The sequence below is a fragment of the Anastrepha ludens genome, chromosome 6 (genome assembly GCF_028408465.1).
Source record: "Anastrepha ludens isolate Willacy chromosome 6, idAnaLude1.1, whole genome shotgun sequence".
NCBI lineage: Eukaryota > Metazoa > Arthropoda > Insecta > Diptera > Tephritidae > Anastrepha > Anastrepha ludens.
In genome coordinates, this window is record NC_071502.1 from 34,071,247 (window position 1) to 34,087,498 (window position 16,252).

At 36.5% G+C, this 16,252-nt stretch overlaps 1 protein-coding gene across 1 annotated transcript; it reads left to right on the top strand.

The window, feature by feature from the left end:
- Nucleotides 1–4,747: 4,747 nt before the first annotated feature.
- On the top strand, nucleotides 4,748–6,778 carry LOC128866168 (leucine-rich repeat-containing protein 4B). The gene has a single exon (XM_054106690.1). The coding sequence runs from the start codon at nucleotides 4,781–4,783 to the stop codon at nucleotides 6,176–6,178; it is 1,398 nt and encodes a 465-aa protein (XP_053962665.1). The 5' UTR covers nucleotides 4,748–4,780; the 3' UTR covers nucleotides 6,179–6,778.
- The last annotated feature ends 9,474 nt before the right edge of the window (nucleotides 6,779–16,252 follow it).

Here is a 16,252-nt window from a genome sequence, read left to right on the forward strand (position 1 = left end):
AGGCGTACAAAATTTATGTACCGTAAAATGCGAGTATACTCAGATTTCTTTATTCGCATGCCTTTATATGCAGTTTATTAACATGCTGCCAAGGTCAAACATCATTCCGTAAATGTAAGCCTACAAATCAGTTCATTTGCTCACTTGTAAATCACAGATTAACTTGACACTTCACGTTTGTGTCGAAATCAGTGGAAAGTGCTTAACATGAATACATACACACATACAAACTGCGTGCGTAGGTATGCATCTAAAGTGAAATAGACAAAAAATGAGCTCGATGATGAGTACTCGTATATGGCATAGAGAATGGAACAAGCAAAAGCACTGTAGAAAAGATAAATGAAGTTGAAAACATTTGGCGGCATTTAATCCTTCACATAAATTGCAAATCCCTATGCGACTTAGTACTTGAGAAAGTTCACATGTATAAGTACTTTTGTATACTTTCTTGCTTTCTTTGTAGCTGTGTGCCGGAATGAATCCAAATTATTTCGATTATACTCGTAGTTCAATGCAATCATGGATATTCACCGAACTCCCGTGAACTGAAGATTTGGAACTTGGAATGTAAGAACGCTATCGGAATCATCGCGTCTGGTCTGTGTAAAGATTTTTTTTGATATAAACTGCGAAACCAGATGGCCTGAATTGGGCGAGCATATCACAGATTATGGATTGTCCTTTGTATACGCAGGAAAACCTATAGAACAATTCAGAGCGAGTTCTACTCTCAAAACAAGCGCGCAAATCGCTTGTGGACTCTAAACCGTTCTATGACCGACCGAATTATCGAGGCTAGATTCCGTACACGCGCTAGAAACATTGCCTGCGTTCAGGGAAACAACGAGTTTTTCAGATAAAGATGTTTTCCACAGTCAAAGGTAGTCTCAAATGTCAACAAAAGTGACATTATTCTGGTTACTGGTGATTTCAACGCGCAAGTAGGCACCACTAATGCCAATTTGAAGCAGGTGATGGGTTGTCACGGATTCGGACGGATGATTGAAAATGGGAAGTTTTTTACAGAGCTGTGCTGCAGCAAAAAGCTTGTCATCGGAGGTACCATCTTCTCACATAATGGGTATCACTTGACCATAACACTGATAAACAAATAGACCATATAGCCATAAGCAAGAACTGGCGAGGATCTTTGCTTTATGTCCGCAACAAAAGAGGTGCTGACAGGACCAGTGATCACCGTCTATTGATTGTACGATTGTATGTGTTGTAAAACGCATGTTCAGCGTACACAACGAAAATTCGACGTTTTTAAGTTGCGTAGAGCATCGAAAATACACAGACTGTCTAAGAAGTGCTGCAGATAAAGTTGACTGGCCCACAATTAAAAATATTCTTAATGAAGCTGCAAAAGCGCATATCGGATTCCCTGAAAGAAACCGAAAAGTTTGGATCTCAGACAGAACCTGGGAGCTCATTCAGTTGCGCGAGGGGGAAAAAGAACAGCTAAACGCGGTTAAAACACGGAAAGGCAAAGCAGAACGCTTAAGGGGTTATAGACCTATATTTAGAAGGTCGAAAAAAGCGATTTTTCCAGAATTTTTCTGAGAAAATTTTTAAATTTATTAGTCTAAAAATTTGTACATACATTAAGTTATATTTTAACTATATTTTAAGATTTAGTATTAGTAAAAATATTTATTTAGAAGGGAACTACAACTGATCTCCGGGAGCTTCTCTCAAAAAAGACGTTTTGCGGTGACCACTATATCTCTGAACTGGATCCTCTGAAATTAAAAAACCAAACAGATTTCGTTAAGGTAATCTTAAATCTAGTAATTAATCGAAGGAACAAAGAAGATATATTTTTGAAAAAATGGCGGTTTCTCAAAAAAAAAAAACGACGTTTGACCAAAATTTCGGCCTTAAATTGTTTATAAAAAAATATTTATCGGTGCGAAAAAATCTTGAATTAATTACTAAAAAATATATTTAAGAAGCTCGTGTTAAGATTTGAGACTAATCGGTTTAGCCGTCTTCGAGTAATGTTGGCCACCGACTTTGAAAACACAATTTTGAAAAAAACGCGCTTAAAGTTTGCCTTGTACAATCAAGCACTCTGAAACGCCTTTTCAAATTTGCATGTTACTTCGAAAATATTCACCAGAACAACAATACATTTTCCGTGTGTATTCTTAAATATATGTATATTAAGAAAAAAAATAGATATTTTGAAAATTCTAACTGTATATAACCCCTTAAAGGCATATAGTAGAAAAGATAACCGCGAACGAGCTTCTGCCTGGCTCGAGAAGCTGAGGCAACCGTCGCAGCGAATCGCAGCAGGGATCTGTACTGAGGGAAACTAACCCAAAACAGAAACACATAACCCCTCCCTAAAAGAAATGCTGACGGTAAGTTTGTGAGTCCATCGGAACAACAATTAATCATCTGGACCCAGTGCTTCTCGGAAATGGTTTCAAAACCATCGATAAACATAGAACGGCTTAGAGGCCTTTCAGATGAACTAAAGGAAAAATGTAAGGAGGTATGTAAAAGTACCGAAAAAAAGAAACATCAGTGCAAAAATTGAAGGGATATAACCTGGCTCAGTATGGTAAACAAAATTATTGCACAAATCATAACTATAATACTTTTTGTGGTTTTGCAGCCTGAGTTAAGATAAGAGTAGGCAGGCTTCACAGCGAACCGTTAATGCATTGGCCAAATAAATATTGTACGCGACTTTTAGTTCGCACAAGGCGAAATTAATTACGGTATATTATTTAATGTCTGTTTGGATTTCCACAGTAGAATGTAATACTCAACACGATGCTTTATTTCGTACTTATTTCTTACCCTATTTCTTATTTTCCACCCTCATAAAATCAAACTTATCAGTCAGATATGAGGGGCAATACGCTTGCTGACCAGACCATTTTTACATATAAAATTACTTTTAACTTTCTCTAACTGCTTATTAAACATGGAAGGAAAAAAACTACTATCTGAGTGGTACAGGTATAACCATCATTATTCCTCAATCAATCCTACCCAACAAAACCCTGCATTCCTGCGTCCGTCCTTACAAACACTCTTACTCTCCAATGCGCTGCACCTGGTTGCTATTTGTCTTGTAATTTTGCACTCAGTATTCATCATCTTCTGCCCCATGATCTGCTGCCCGAATCTTGAAGTCCAAAGACAGCATTATTTCAACAACAACAATATTTTTGAATTATTAAAGAACGGACGGAGAAAATAAAAAATAAAATTAAAAAATGTAAATTTTTTCTTGTCTATTTTTTTTAAATATTTAAATAAATAAATTATCGGCGAGCTCCTCCTCCTATTTGTGGCGTGTGACTTGATGTTCTTTTACAAAAGGAGGGACTTGCAGTTTTAAGCCGACTCCGAACGACAAATGGTTTTTTCATGAGGAGCTTTTTCATGGCAGAAATACACTTGGAGGTTTGCCAAATGCTTGCCGAGGGGCGACCGCTAGTAGAAAAGACTTTTTCTATCATTTTGCTGTTTCATGCACGGAGGCTCGAACCTACGCACTTGCGAATGGTAGTTACGCACCAAGCAATGCGCTTACGGCAGCCGCCTATTTTTATACACACAAGAAATTATTTTCTCGTGTTTTCGGTACAAAGGTAAGTACCAAACTAAGAGCTATATTGAGATTTGGCTGGTTGGCTGACAGAAATCCTTGATCACTACAGATTTTAACAAAGCTGTGCGTGATTTGATCAAAGTTTGGCGATTTCAAAATATAATATTAACTTATCGAACTTATCGCTCTCTAACCCAAATTTGTGCTATCTTGTCAACGATTTTTCCGCTCCACCTAATATTTGTTGACTAAACATTGCGAATTTTATCAAAACGGCAAATTCGATGAACTCACTGGGCTTTGTGCAAGTATATTAAAAGGCTTGTGCAGATATCTGGTGAACAGTCTAAAATACTCATTGTACAAAATTGTATTTGGTTGGGAGGGTACTTTTTGAATAAAATTAATAAATAATAAAATAATTTGCAACAAAAACTTTTTTCATTCTTATTTTTTAAATATTTTGTTTCCTTTCCTTGTTCTTTCATATGTACTCATACATATGTATATAGGCGCGGACACCTTTTTTCCCAAATGTTTGAAGGAGGTGCATACTACAATAGTTTTGTATTTTTTATGTGAGATATACCGTTGGAGGGTTTTCATTGCCTGCCGATGGCAGACCGTTATTAGAAAACATTTTTCTTTCACTTAATGTTTCATACCCACAGTGAGCTTCCAACACGGATCCAACCGACCCAGCTATCGAAAATCTACGCAAACGAGTGCATACTTTTGCTTTATAAAGTCGCACAGCTCAAGAACCACAACTGCATTACTTCATTGGTTGTCATTCGGTATGATAAATGAATAATTAATTAGTCTTTGATCAATTTTTTACCCTGTATTTACCTGGAAAGCTTCATAGATGATTAATGATTCGCGATAAGGCTGAATATCAGCATTGCTTTCAAAACACTAATGCCCAAGCAAATCGAAAATAAAAAATGCATATCATATCTTATCGCACTGGAAGAAACAGCTTGCAATAAAGCATTTTGTACGGTTATTTCCAAGTTGCTGATAAAATTCAAAATAAATAAGTATAGCAAAACAAACTAATCTTATCTTTCGAAGCCTTGGAAATACTGGAATATGAAATACCACGAAATTGGGGACAATTGGTTCCAACACTTTTCTTACTCCAGTTAGTTCAAATTAGTAGTGATAGAGTTATGTACTCTTCGTAAAATATTTGCAATGTTTTTTTGGCATTTGTGTTTTTTCACATTGACTTTGGTATTTGCGTTCACCAAAGCCGAGGCAATCGATGAAAATGAAATAGAACGTTTTTGCTATCCAGAGCAGCACAAAAACACCCGGCAATCGTGTGAGTGTAACAATGAAAATGCACCGCCATGGGGCATACGCGCCATAAACATCGATTGCAGCTACAAGAACCTGAGAACTGCGGACTTCTCTGAGGCGTTGCCGCTCTATGTGAACACCTTAGACTTGTCTTGGAACTCAATAGATCTGGTGCCGACGCTGGCTAGTGATAGTCTACGGGTGTTGAATATTATGCACAACAACATCACCACTGTAACCAACAAAAAGTTTGTGAAGGTCACGAATCTACGCGAGCTCTACTTGAACTGGAACAGCATTCAGTCCATCGAGTTGAACGCTTTCGACGAGCTGGCTCATTTGCATGTGTTGGACTTGTCGCATAACAACTTACATGCTTTAGCTCTACAGCTATTCCGACCGTTACTGGTGCTAGATACATTGAATCTATCGTGGAACCGACACCTTAATCAGACGGAGGGCATACAAGAGCGGGATTTTTATCGCACTTTCGGTGTGAACTCCAAATTACGCATATTGCGTTTGCAAGCATGCAGTCTAACCGATCTGCTGTTGCCCGAGAAGGTGCCATTGGCTGAGTTGGATTTACGGTCCAATAGGCTGGAAAAAATGCCAACGCAACTGCCAAGCACTTTGGTGAAACTTGATATCAGTGGCAATCTATTCCACACCTTTTCGGCGGATATCACAGCTAATCTGTCTGCCTCGTTGAGTGAATTATATGTGGAAGACATGCCACGTCTGCACTTTGTCGAAGACAATGCATTTCTTCCACTGACTGGCTTACAAAAGGTTAGTTTTCAGAATAGCCGTCGGCTGACGGAGTTTAGTGGTAGAGCGTTTGGTGATGAGGCTAGCCGCTTTCCAGAGCTACGCACTCTCATTTTTAGAGGCACTTCAGTGGGTTTTTTTAATGCTACTTTGGCGCCTATATTCAAACAACTTACCGAATTGGATCTTAACGGTATGCCGTTGGTCTGTGACTGCGAGTTAGTATGGATGAAAGGGCTGATAGTGGAAACGAATGGTCGCTGTTTTAATCCATCGCGTTTGAGAGGAGAAAGCCTCACGACAGCTGAGAAGTCCGATTTCAGCTGTGCGCATTGGCCCCACTGGGTGGGTGGGCTATTTATTTTCGGCCTCATACTGCTTTGCGCCGCGGGCATTTACGCAATAGTGATGTGCTTAAGACCTAACAGAGGTGGCGTAACTCTGCGCCGCAAGGTGGGGTCAGGTAGTCCGTATGCTAGAGTTACCATTGAACCAAACAGACAGGAAAACTATTATTGATTTCCATGATTTTTAATTAAGGTAAAAACATGTGAACATGTGCATATATATGTATGTATGTAGTAATAGCGACTCCGTATTGTATGGAAATTCAATAGTATAAAATATAATAAAATCGTGTTAATAGGTATCGATATACATATTTACAGCAAGAATATGTATGTAGTTTTGTAAAATAAAACTGTGCTTATGTGCTAATAGGAATTAGTTCTTTTTCTAAATGCACCACATTCCAGTTTATAGTAACTGATACCAAAATCTTATCTTTGGCATAAAGCAAAGGTTGTTCTTTGTGTATATTTTTTATTTGTATTGATATGTAGATATGCACCATATGACAAATGTGTTTATATATATACAAATATAGCTTTTAAGTTGTTTGGGATTTTAGTAAATGTGCCCATCTTATAACTATTTTTATAAGGAAATGAATGTTTCCGCTAGATTAACTACTTCGCGCCTTATATCTAGTTACCTGTGAAAACTATGTGGCCAATGAGTTATAAACAAAGAAAAAAACTTAAATTCCTTTTTTAAATTGTAATGAAAACCAAAGTTGTGTATACAAATTAATAAAATGTATTTTTTTTTATTATAGAATTGTACCATATTTAATATTATTTAGTGATCGATATCGCGTAAAGTATCGATCAAACCATTTAAAGTTTATTTTCTTTGACAAGGTGACATTTCACACTAAACAAATTCTTTTGCTGTTTTTTTGATTGTTCCATTCAGTTGTGAGTTACAGGAGTTAAAACATAAGGAATCGAACTTACATCTGCCAAGCCTTGGCCGAAAGGAATGAAATCGACCTATTTATTAAACGGATAGTGACTAGGGATGACGAATGGGTCATATACGACAATAATGAGTCATAAACGACAATAATGCGTCATAAACAATGGGTCATAAACGGCATATCCGAAAACGATAGTGGTCAAAGCGTGATGCAGCTGCTCAAACGGTGGCCAGACCAGGACTAACGAATGGAATGTTTTATTGTGAATTTGGTCTTGAAAGGAATAATTTAATATGAGTTACATCCGTATGGCCAAACACTAAATTCAGATCTCTACTGTCAACAACGGGACCGTTTGAAACTAGCGACTGACCAGAAACGGCCAGAATTGGCCAATAGAGGAGGTGGACAAAGCAGGGCCACACATGTCTGTAGTGACTCGCCGAAAACTCCGGGAGCTTGGTTGGGAAGTTTGAATGTATCCTCTATATAGTCCGGACCTAGCACTAGGCGATTACCAGCTTTTTCTCTTATTGCGAAAAAAAATTGATATCAAGAGAAGATTGTGAACATCGATTACTAGAGTTTTTTGCCAATAAGGACCAAGATTTCTATGACAGGAGCATTATGAAGCTACCATGGCTACTAAAATGGGAACAAATTATACATCAAAACGCTGCATATTTGACCCAAATCGGACTATCCGACACATCTTAAATAAAGTTTTGAATTTTACGTAAAAGTAGTGGATTTATTTTTCGCGAAATAATATTTATATTTACATGTTGCTAATTCTATTTCATATTAATATTTGGTAATTTCGCTTTTCTAGCACAGCCCTAATACGGTTTGAAATCACACACTCACTTAAGAATCGTGCGCCTCTTCATCTACGCACATAATTTGCAGCTTCATTCACAGTCTCCAGATGCAATTCGTTGCTAAAGATTACCTTCAAAAATTGATATAAAAACTAATTTAAAGAGAGGTATATATACATCATCATTCAGTATGCCAACCACAATAATTTTCGTCCGGAGTCGTATGTTCGTTCGGCTAAGGTTAAGAAAAGAATGAACAAATTGAAAGAGTATTAGATTTTATTTGGTGTACCATTTTGATCAAAAAATTCAATACACAAATTTATTCCTCAAAAGTGATATTATCGGTTTCAAAGTACGCGCCATCAACGCACTGATGCCAGCGTTCCATATAGCTCTCGAAATATTTGTGGAAGGTTACGGTGTAACCTTGAGCCGTCTTCGATTTTTTCATTTCTTCTTTTGACTGTTACGAGTAAAACGCGTAGTCAATTTTTGACTCGATCAAACAGAACAAATCGCAGGGAGCCAAATCAGATGAATTCGATATCTGTTGGATGGTATTCGTTTCGTTCTTGGTGAAAAATTCACGGGCAATGTGGATTATAATTTATTAGTATTATTTTGTGAAACATAAATATTTTTTTCTTTTTCAATAACTCCAACTTCTCGCTTGCCTAACAGAATAAAATCATTATTAATATTTATAATCTGATTTTGTTAGTTTTCGAAAATACGTCATTTTATACATTTTTTTGAACGTTTCAAAATTTTATTTAAAAACCAAGTTAAAATTAGTAGTAATTGGTATAGTTTCGTGAAAACTTTGTAGTTATTGGCATCACCGTGATGAATATCTCTCAGTGGTATAATCATGTAAAGTTTTCAACTTTTAATGATTGTTTCCGATAATAATAATTTACCACGTGTGGTTGGTCCGCAAGTTTTTGTAGTAATAATTACACAAGCATGCGTTGTATGAAGCTGCAATAAAATAGGTATGATACTGTAAAAGGGAAACGGATACCCTTGGAGGATATTGAAAATATTCTGCTTATAAATACGCAATTGCAATATGCAACGCGGCGAGACTCAGAGATATGGGAAGCTGGACAATAAGATTGTACGGTCACAGCAAGATCCTCCTACAAGAAGCTTCACTGCTCCAAAACAAATCAGACTTCACAATCCCAAACCTCAACTTTAAGAAAGACTACGGTACGTTTTCCACCGAGAGCCGAATGGAGGAAAAGGAAAGTGATTGGTAGATTAGATGTCGAAATTTATACTGACGGTTCTAAGATGAACAGTGGTGTGTTAGTTGGACTCTATTCGGAAGCGCTTAACTTATCCAAATCAATTCGACTTCCTGATTATGCCAGCGTGGTCCAGGCAAAACTATTAGCAATCAGGGAAACATGCAAATCATTGAAACCCACAAAGAAATTGGTGCAAGAGAAGATATCTTTTCAGACAGTCAAGCAGCTATCAAGCCCTTAGATTCCAATTCCATTTCCTCTAAACTAGTTTCACAGTGTAGAAAGGAATTAGACTCGCTTGGTCATTTGCTTTAAATTACTCTGATATGGCTTCCCGGACACAGGAGTATAGAGGGTAATGAGAAAGCAGACGAGCTAGCAAGAAAAGGTTCGGCACTAGACATAGCAGAGGCGGTGGCAGTTGCTACCCCATTCAATACAATAAAAACAGCCATTGCGTCACACTACTAGTATGATTTAGCCGCAAGAAGGTGGAATCAAATAACTACAAGTACTACAATAAGAAAAACATGGCCGTCGTACAACATCCAGAGGACGAATTAACTATTAGGATGCTCTCGCTCAAACATTTCACGTATTACTGCAACGCTTACAGGTCACTAGAAGGTAGGAGATCATGCAGCCAGACTCAACCTTCCTTTCAATTCCACCTGCAGAAGCTGTCAGGCAGCAGCATGATTAGCCAGACTTTGCTCTTTCGGTAAACCATTCCTACAACAAATCAATCTCAGACATAGAATAAAAATTTGCTGTTACATCTGGATCTCTCGAAATGGATCTGACTCAAAAACAAGTCATCAAGACATCACAGGAGAACGGAGGTAATAAAACGGCGCTATTCGCTAATTAAGATTATTTAGGTAGAAATACTCAACCCCCTCAAAAAGAACAACAACAATAACAACAAATAGGCCCACTTTTATGATAGGCAAAATTCATCTTTCAATTTTGTTTTTGAACAACTTTTTTATTAAATAAACAAAAAATGATTTTGAGTGATGAGGAATCTTTATTTTGGCCTTCACGCGCTCCATGGCTTGTCTGTTTGTTTACTGCTGCTGAATGATTCACAGGCGCCAAATTGTTAAGTAGTAAATATCAGAGTTTCAGAATATTCAAGAAAAGGGTTGACTGCCCACAGTTTTTTGCTAAGTGGGCGTAACACCTACTCTTAAATCACTTTTTCAAACTTCTTGATAAGTGTGTTACATTTCGGTATCGGTAGTGACTTTGGAAATTTATTTGCAAAATTTTAAGAATTTATTTGTTTCGGGTATGCAGTTTTATTGAACATCCTGGCGTTCCCACGACAGTCGGTTCTATGTTATCGAAACATCTGTACACAAAAGCCAGATGTGCCAAAGGGCACAAAAGGCCATGAGATCGAAGTGCAAACCTCATAAAGAATCTAGTCTACGTCCGTACAAAGACTGTCACTTCAGCAGCATTCCCCATATATGCATGTTTTATTTATAATTGGCGCGTACACCCTTTTTGGGTGTTTGGCCGAGCTCCTCCTCCTATTTGTGGTGTGCGTCTTGATGTTGTTTCACAAATGGAGGGACCTACAGTTTTAAGCCGACTCCGATCGGCAGATATTTTTTTTTATGAGGAGCTTTCCATGGCAGAAATAAACTCGGAGGTTTTGCCATTGCCTGCCGAGGGGCGACCGCTATTAGAAAAAAACTTTTTCTTAATTTTTGATCTTACACCGAGATTCGAACCGACGTTCTCTCTCTGAATTCCGAATGGTAGTCACACACCAACCCATTCGGCCACGGCGGCCGCCTATATATGCATCTTTATGCTGCTACAAAAACCACAACAAAAACAACCAGTGAATTTTGCTATAATAAAGTGCAAGTGTTTTTTTCAGCAGTTTCGTACGTTTCCTTCATGGCGAATTTGCGAGATTTTTTTTTTTTTAATTTTTTAACGCAGTGTATTTATTTTGCAATCAACAGTTGCTTTTTTTTGCAAATTGTTAAATGAAATGTAAAATTAAAATTCTACTTTAAATTCATTGCAGCTAAGATGAGATGTACGAGTGGACAATGAAGCACTTTTTCTTTCACTGAGAAATGCAAAAAAGAAAAATATTAATTTCTTCCACGAGCCGCGCGAAAATCGCTGCAGTGCTTAAAGCACGTTTTTCCTTGAATATTAATGATTCGAAGCAACAAGAAGTTCGCAGTATGAATATTTGTGCTTGTATGTCCTCTGGGCTGGGGTGTGAACCGTAAAATAAGGTCAAATCACCATGGTGTATGTCCTTTACTGCTACTCAGTCGTGCGTGCGTTCAGTGTGGGATAATTATAGTATACCTATAACAAAAGTAAGTGGCAAATATATGTAAGCCACTTGAAGAACGACTTGCGATAATTCAAGGATGAAAGTGTTAGAACCAAAGCTTAGATTTCATCTTTGTGAGTCCTTTTTATTTGCTGATCACCTTACGTTGACTGCGATTAAAAACCAATTATTGAAAATGATGCAATAAGTCTATCTCAAATGGTGGCGACGCATGCACATTATGGAAAATCTCATGGGCATGCAAGGATTTGCGTATCACCAAACATACAAAGTAATTTTCGTTGAGCCACCAAGCATTTCAACACTTTTGCCTAGTTGGCATTACTGGAGGAAGCAGAAAATTGTAGTTCGAAATTGTTATAATTAAACGTGGGTAAATACTCGTCCTTATAGAATTGGCCGAATATAAATACCAACAACAAGCCACTACACCCTCTAATAACGCAAGGAAAGAACGAATTAATTTGTACTCCCGTAGATATGTCAAATGTATAGATGTACACACACACATACGTACGCATTGCTCCTAAGTACTACGACATAGTGCGAATTAGTCCGCTGAGGCTGTAGAAGCATCGAGATGGAGTAATAGGTGGAAGCCGGATTAAGCGAGTGAACGAGTGTTGTTAGAAGCAGTCAAATTGTTAGAGTTGTGGCACAGATGTTTATTGATTTTTCAGCATTCATCGAGTGGCAGCATCAGGCACGAACAAATGACGCTGCGGCTTAAATTGCTAAGGCGTCAATTGCTTTTTTCTCATTTTGGTGTTTTGTTTATTCAGTAAGTTCGTATAAGCCAACCCACTGGTCACGTCGGCAGTGGCTATGTGTTGATGCGTTAAAATAATATGCGTACACTAAGCGACCGGCATCCCGAATCTAGGGATCCTTGCCGTTTTTCTAGCCTGTATTTCGTTTATACAAGGTGGCGCAAAATTAATTTTTTTAATTCTGTATTTGAAGAAGTTTTTTACTAAATAAAAAAAATTATTTTGAGTGATGGAAATCTTTATTTTGGTCTTTGCACGCTTCATTGCTTGTTTGTTTGTTTACTGCAGCTGTTGGCAAGTGTAAAAAATTGTAGCAGATAGACTTAATGCGTACAAGACCATTTGCAAAAATTATAAATCTACCGATAGGGTGATTAAATTTGCGCCACATATTCATTATTTATGTAAATAACAAGAAGGGCTTTTGCGTTTTAAAATACCAAATCGCTTTAATTAATAAATATCTCAATATTGAGCGACACAGAGGAATTCCGACAAGACGAAAACGTGCGGTTCAGAAAATCGCATAAAATCTCTATGGCACCTTTGCAGAATACAAGATGAAAGAATGCCTCGCAAAGTTCTAGATGCACGCAGCAAAGGTGGAGATTCATTTCTTCATGTGCTATTTCGAAAACCCTAAGGCCCCAGTACAATAGACGGAGTACACAGAAAATCCTGGGGACTCTACGCCATTCAATTTACAAACGTGAATGCCAGTTCTAATCACATAATTCTAATATTGTTCACCATACAGTTTAATTATTCGGTTGCCTGTCAGCCGAAATCCTCCGATTCTAGCGCTGCGTTAGTTTCAGTTTATATAATAACGTAAGCTTTTATAAAAATAAAATACATTTTATGAATAAGAACATAAAAATAAAAATGTTCGGCTGCCAAAACTTCTATCGCTCTCACCCTTCTACATTTACATATTTTTTCGTTTCGGGCATGATTCAATTATTCATGTAAAAATTATCCAGTAACTTGCCAGTAACTTAATTTCGGAGAATTCGCTCTCAAAGAGAAAAATATCAAAAAAAGTAAGGAACGGAAAACCAGTAACAATTTGCAAGTTTTACGAACAGCTGATTAAGTTGAGGGCGGGAATAATCGCAAAAATTAAAATTTTTTTCAGTTGAGCTACCTCGTATTAAATATTGCTGAAACTTTGACGGTTCGGAAGGGCATATAAATACTTTATAAATTTTATTTAAAATATATTTACTTATTTTTAATAACCATTTTTATTTAAATTTAGAATTCTAATTAACTCTATTCAAAAATTTGCATTCCTGTTCATTTCTACTTCAATTTTTTTCCCTTGCAAGTAAAAATTTATCCCGTAAAAACTTGCAACTTCCACTCAATATGAAATGCCATTTTTCTCTCGCACTTTCCCCTATTTTGCAAGTTTTTGATAGTTTGTAACAATTGTTACAAATTATTTGCTTTATGAACAGATCTATTAAAGGCAATTACTGACATTTGAGTATTGACATTCCCTTACGAAAGGTTGCAATTAAGAAGGTGAAGAAAGTGGAAAAATTTAAATATATTTTGGTAAAAATGGTAGCCAAAACAGTTTTTTCTTACAAACTGCAAACTGTTTAAGTTTAAGTTTAAATTAATATTTGAATATAAGTAACATATTTTATGGACAATGTAAATAGTTTGGGGAAAAATAAATCCATTACTTTTTCATATATATATGTGCATATTTATGTGTATAGATAAATATATAGTACAAATAGAAGTTATTAGCATAAATTGCCGAGTTTCATATTTAACCCTTTCAATACTAACGGGACACATAAATGTCAAATATTTCTTTGCATCGCTGTGTATTTTCTTCCCATCAGTTTTTTACGAGATATACCATCAATTATGCTCCGTATGACCCGTTATACTTTGTATTTTTCTCTACACATGTTTTGCAGTCGTAGTTAAATCGTAGCACGTGCTAGGTCAGTAAGTGGAAAAACGACAATTATAGATCTACTGAGTGTTCATTACGGGTGTCACAATGTTTTCCCAGGACATTTTCTCAATTCCTAGAAATAATTTCTTTATTTATAGAAGAGTACATACTATTTAGATCACTAGTAATAACTTTTCATGGTTAAATATTTTTTCCCCTTAAAAAAATCCGTATTGAAAGGGTTAAAAAAACTTGTTTCTTTTACTCCAAAAATTATATAATATTTTGTGAATTAATTTAAATGATAGAAATTGCGAAGTTTCGCCAATATGAAGTTCTAATGCTACCTCAGCAAATAATAAATTCTGTCTTAGAAGAAGCGAATTCATTATAAATTTAATTGACTAAAAATAAACTTTGAACATACTTCGTCTTACTTTATTACGCTTTTACACGTAAGTTTGAAGTTTTGATCCCCAAGTCACTATTATTTTTACATTACTAACTACTTGACGGCCGCCGTAGCCGAATGGGTAGGTGCGTGACTACCATTCGGAATTCGGAGTACGTTGATTCGAATATCCGTGAAACACCAAAATGAAGAAAAAGTATATTTCTAATAGCGATCGTCTCTTGGCAGGCAAATGCAAGCCTCCGAGTGTATTTCTGCCATGGAAAAGATCGTCATACAAAAAATTTGCCTTTCGGAGTCGGATTAAAACTGTAGGTCCCTTTATTTGTGAAACAACATCAATACGCACACCACAAATAGAGAGACGAGCTCAGTCAAACATGCATAAAGGGTGTAAGCGCCATATAAATATTGTATATATATATGGGGCGTTCCACGTCAACCGGACCAAAGCTCTGTCCAAAATTCTATGGGATGAAAATAATCATATAATATGTCAAAATACTCGTAAACTCATGCCCTTTCAATTGCAAAGTGGCAAATTTGAAAATTCAAAATGGCGTCATTACTGTGTCACCTCAAAGACACTAAATTCCAAAATTTGCAAATATATCTATCAATTACTTTTAAAAATAGGTTCAAAAATGATGACTCATGATATATTTGAATGTTTTTGGGGTCGCTGATTACGAATCTGAAATCAGATTTTCAAAATTCAAAATGGCGGATCCAATATGGCGGACATTTTTCGAAAATTTTTTTGGATTCGCTTGAAACTCATCACTTGGGGGTTTTCGGGGTCGCTGATTACGAATCTGAAATCAGATTTTCAAAATTCAAAATGGCGGATCCAATATGGCGGACATTTTTCGAAAATTTTTTTGGATTCGCTTGAAACTCATCACTTGGGGGTTTTCGGGGTCGCTGATTACGAATCTGAAATCAGATTTTCAAAATTCAAAATGGCGGATCCAATATGGCGACTGAAATTTTAAAAGAATAATTGAATTTACATGAACTATGTTACTCGGAGGTATTTGAGGTCGCAGATCACGAGTATGATGTTAGAATTTAAAAATTTCATTTGGCGTAGCAACGTTGATTTTTGTAACTTAATTAGCCATCATGGCGGATAATAAAATGGAAGCTTCTATTTATATGACTCATGTAGATAGATGCATTAATCCTTTAAATCTTGCTAACCATAAAGAGATTAATTTAAGAAAACTGTCCAAGACACTGTTAAAAAAGTTTCCTCTGGTAGCAGAAAATGCAAGAGTTTGCCATCAGTGTCGTAAATTGTGCAATAGCAACGATTATGATACTAATCAGGATGATTCTGTAACAGAAGAACCTGAAATAAAGAAGAAATGTGCTTCAAGAGAAGAGCAATTAGAGCAATTATTAAACGGCCTAAAAGAAAAATTTACTTCTTTACCGAAAAATGATCCACTTCGCATATCCATCCTAACCATAGCTCCTGACTGTTGGACAGTAAGACAAATTGCTTCAGAGTTTGGCACTTCCGAGAGGCAAGCTAGACAAGCTAAACATTTGAAAAATGTTGGCGGAATTTTTGCCAAACCTGAATTAAAACAAGGAAAAACATTACCTGAGGAAACGATTAATAAAGTTCAGGAGTTTTATGAGTGTGATCAAAATAGCCGTTTAATGCCGGGAAGAAAAGACACTGTATCCGCTAAAGTCAATGGAGAAAAACGATTATTACAAAAAAGACTCTTGCTTACCGATATTAAAGTAATGCATGCAGAATTTAAGGAAAAATATCCTGATTTGCCGATTGGCATGTCAAA

What these genes read in the sequence shown, in the direction of transcription:
- LOC128866168 (XM_054106690.1), top strand. Translation starts at nt 4,781, where the DNA reads ATGTTTTTTTGGCATTTGTGTTTTTTCACATTGACTTTGGTATTTGCG.